Here is a 2,888-nt window from a genome sequence, read left to right as displayed (position 1 = left end):
TTTCTCCGCTTATTTCTTTTCAGTGTTTAGACAGGAGGTAGCAGTTCTTATTCACATTCACGACATAACACAAAGTATCTACCATACACAAAGAACGAAATACAAATTTCCACTTAGAAGAAAAAACTATTGGCATGAAAATCCAAACACAACTTTACCCATGATTCTGTGTCTGTGTCTCCATAAACAGAGCAACCGAGGACCACATTCGGGTTTTGCAGTGATACAAACCGACTGGTTGATGTCTGTGAACTGTTGCAGGCGGCCAAAGCCCACTCTCTCCCTGGCCTTGGAGTCTGTATGAGCAGGGATGAGCTACTGCAGGCCCTCAGAGAGAACAGGTCAAAGTCTGGAGCTCCACCTGCAGAGATAGGTAGGGGAGAATGGACTCTCTGGTTTCATGCTGAGGGAAGGAATCCAGTAAAGAATTCTTCAGGGTTGTCCAGCCATCATGGAATTGATTTGAGGTCTTTGCAAAGGGGCACTGTTGGCAAAATTGACATTCTTTATAAAAAAAATAAAAAAATGTGTCTAACCCAGGTGCTGAGTTGGAGACAGATGAGTTTATGAACTCTAAGAAATCTCATGAGGTCCAGTCCATGTCTGAGGTGGTGGCCTGTCTAGCCCAGCGCTGTAGAGTCAAACAGGTAGAGTAAAACATTTTAAGTTTCAAAGGCTCTGTTTAGGGGAAACCTGAACCCTTGGACCCCAAACATAAGAAAGTTTATCTTAGTAAACAGATTTTGGATTTGATTTTTCCTTCCGTCTTTTGTCTCCCACCCAGGTGATAGATGTAGGCTCAGGGAAGGGCTACCTGAGCTCCTTCTTGTCTCTGCAGTATGGCCTCCAGGTTTATGGCATCGACTCCTCCAGCACCAACACCCACGGAGCCCACGAGAGGAACAGGAAGCTAAAGAAGTTCTCCAGGGCGTACCAGAAACACAACAAGGCAGTTAGGGGACAGGGAGAGGCTGCCACTTATTCACTTCAGGAAGAGTTAGGAGAAATAAAGCCTGGAACTGATGGAGACAATTATGTTTTACATGACGACGGGGCAGCAATTGTGTCACAGGAGGAGGATAAGGTGTTAATCGGCATCTCAGATGTTAACCTCGCAGTGGAAAGGAATTCAGAGCCCAACCCTGAAACAGACGAGCTCTTCCTTAGCGCCCTGTCAGTGGATGTGCTACAGCCTACGTCCCCCAGAGTTCCCCCCAGACAACTGAGTGCTGAGGAGAGGGAGAGGAGGAAAAAGGAGAACTTGGAGAGGAAAGCTCAGAACAGAGCCGCCAGTGTCATGTTTTCACCCCTCACTTCTTACGTTACTGCGGAAACAGAGCTCCGAGAGCTCATCAACGAGCTGGAGGTGAGCGAATCCAAAGTAAAAAATAAGTAAAGATTGAAAATAGATTTACTGCATGTTTGGGCAGCAGTGGGGTGCAGATAGGAGGCCAGCCACACAGTATAGTAGCAAAGCAGGATTCCCACAGCAGCTCCTGAAATTACAAGTCTGCCACAACAGCTGGAGATTACATTACTGAAGCAAGTGTGGGACCTTATCGCCATGCCAAATCTGCAGCACGTCATCATCAATAAATTTTACCATCGATCTCCCCTCCCCACCTCTTCCACTGTTCTCTCCTTTCTCCACATGCTTTCGCCGCATTCCAGGATGCGGTCATGGTCGGCCTGCACACGTGTGGCGACTTGGCTCCCAGCACCCTGAGGATGTTTGTGGCTAAGCCGGAGCTGGCCTCAGTCTGCAGCGTGGGCTGCTGCTATCACCTGCTGTCTGAGGAGTTTGACCCTGCAGGACAGGGTAACCACACACACACACACACACACACACACACACACACACACACACACACACCCACACACACACACCCACACCCACCACCAGGCAGGCAGCAACATACTCAGATAAAGATAACAGCCAGGGACATATTAGTGTGTTTGTGTCTGTTACTCTGTGTGTTAAAAAGCTGTGACAGTGTTTACACACACACTCCACCCGCTTTTTCGAGAACATATGGTTTCCGTTGACCACAGAGCTCACATTTTCTTCTCTATTTCTATGTCTCTCTCCCTCTTTTCTCGCTCACACATGTCCCATAATCCCACCTCAGTCACCTGCAGCGCTCACTTCATCTGATCCAATCTGAAATGAAATATCCTCATCCCACACAAAGCCACATAAACACTTTATAGTCATATTTTATAGTAAACAAGTCAAATGTTCCACTGAGAGTCTGGAAACTCAGCCAAGTTACCCTTCTGGAGATTGAGTTGAGCACAAAAACTCGCTGTTGAGTGTTTAGAGTGGATTTATGGATTTAGGATGGCTGTTTAAGGCTGCTGAAAATGAGATTCTTTTGACCTTTGGGATTGATTTAGCAACTAGCGTGTTGTATTTACTCTTGGCTTAAGAGGACTTTGCTGTTATTTAGTTAGCCTAGACTTCCACACTAAGGAGATTGTACTGCAGCCTATACTGCCGCCTCACCTCGGAGGTTAAATCAGGTGCCAAAACGCAGGAAACTAGATCTCAGGACTGATATCATGCTCATTTCATGCTCCTTTGGCTGCTCAGTTTACGAGGTATGAAATCTTCTAAATGTGTCCTCATGCTGTGACTGTAGCCTCTGCGTATCTATAAGAAAGAGCCCCCGCTACAGTCGATACAGTATCGCGTCATCTCTTGTTAACAGCGTGACCTTCGACCCTCACGTCATCGGGCCCGATGTAGCTACAGCCAAATGGGAGCGGAAAATGATATCACGACAGCTGATTGAAAACACTCCTTTCCATGCTTGTTTCTTGAACTCTAGCTTGATCTTTTAAAGAAGTGACAAAGGCACACACACACACACACACACACACACACA

At 46.7% G+C, this 2,888-nt stretch overlaps 1 protein-coding gene across 2 annotated transcripts in view; it reads left to right on the top strand.

The window, feature by feature from the left end:
• mettl25 (methyltransferase like 25) overlaps positions 1-2,888 on the top strand; it is a 15,827-nt gene that overhangs the window by 5,383 nt on the left and 7,556 nt on the right. For both annotated transcript variants that reach the window (XM_032505339.1, XM_032505338.1), the window contains 4 exons: positions 191-373; positions 541-647; positions 785-1,366; positions 1,672-1,819. In XM_032505339.1, the coding sequence (XP_032361230.1) occupies positions 191-373; positions 541-647; positions 785-1,366; positions 1,672-1,819 (1,020 nt within the window). The remainder of the gene's footprint in view (positions 1-190; positions 374-540; positions 648-784; positions 1,367-1,671; positions 1,820-2,888) is intronic.

This window comes from Etheostoma spectabile, chromosome 23, assembly GCF_008692095.1.
Source record: "Etheostoma spectabile isolate EspeVRDwgs_2016 chromosome 23, UIUC_Espe_1.0, whole genome shotgun sequence".
NCBI classification, from domain to species: Eukaryota; Metazoa; Chordata; class Actinopteri; order Perciformes; family Percidae; genus Etheostoma; species Etheostoma spectabile.
Note: the sequence above shows the minus strand (reverse complement) of the source record. Positions and strands in the feature narration are given on the sequence as shown.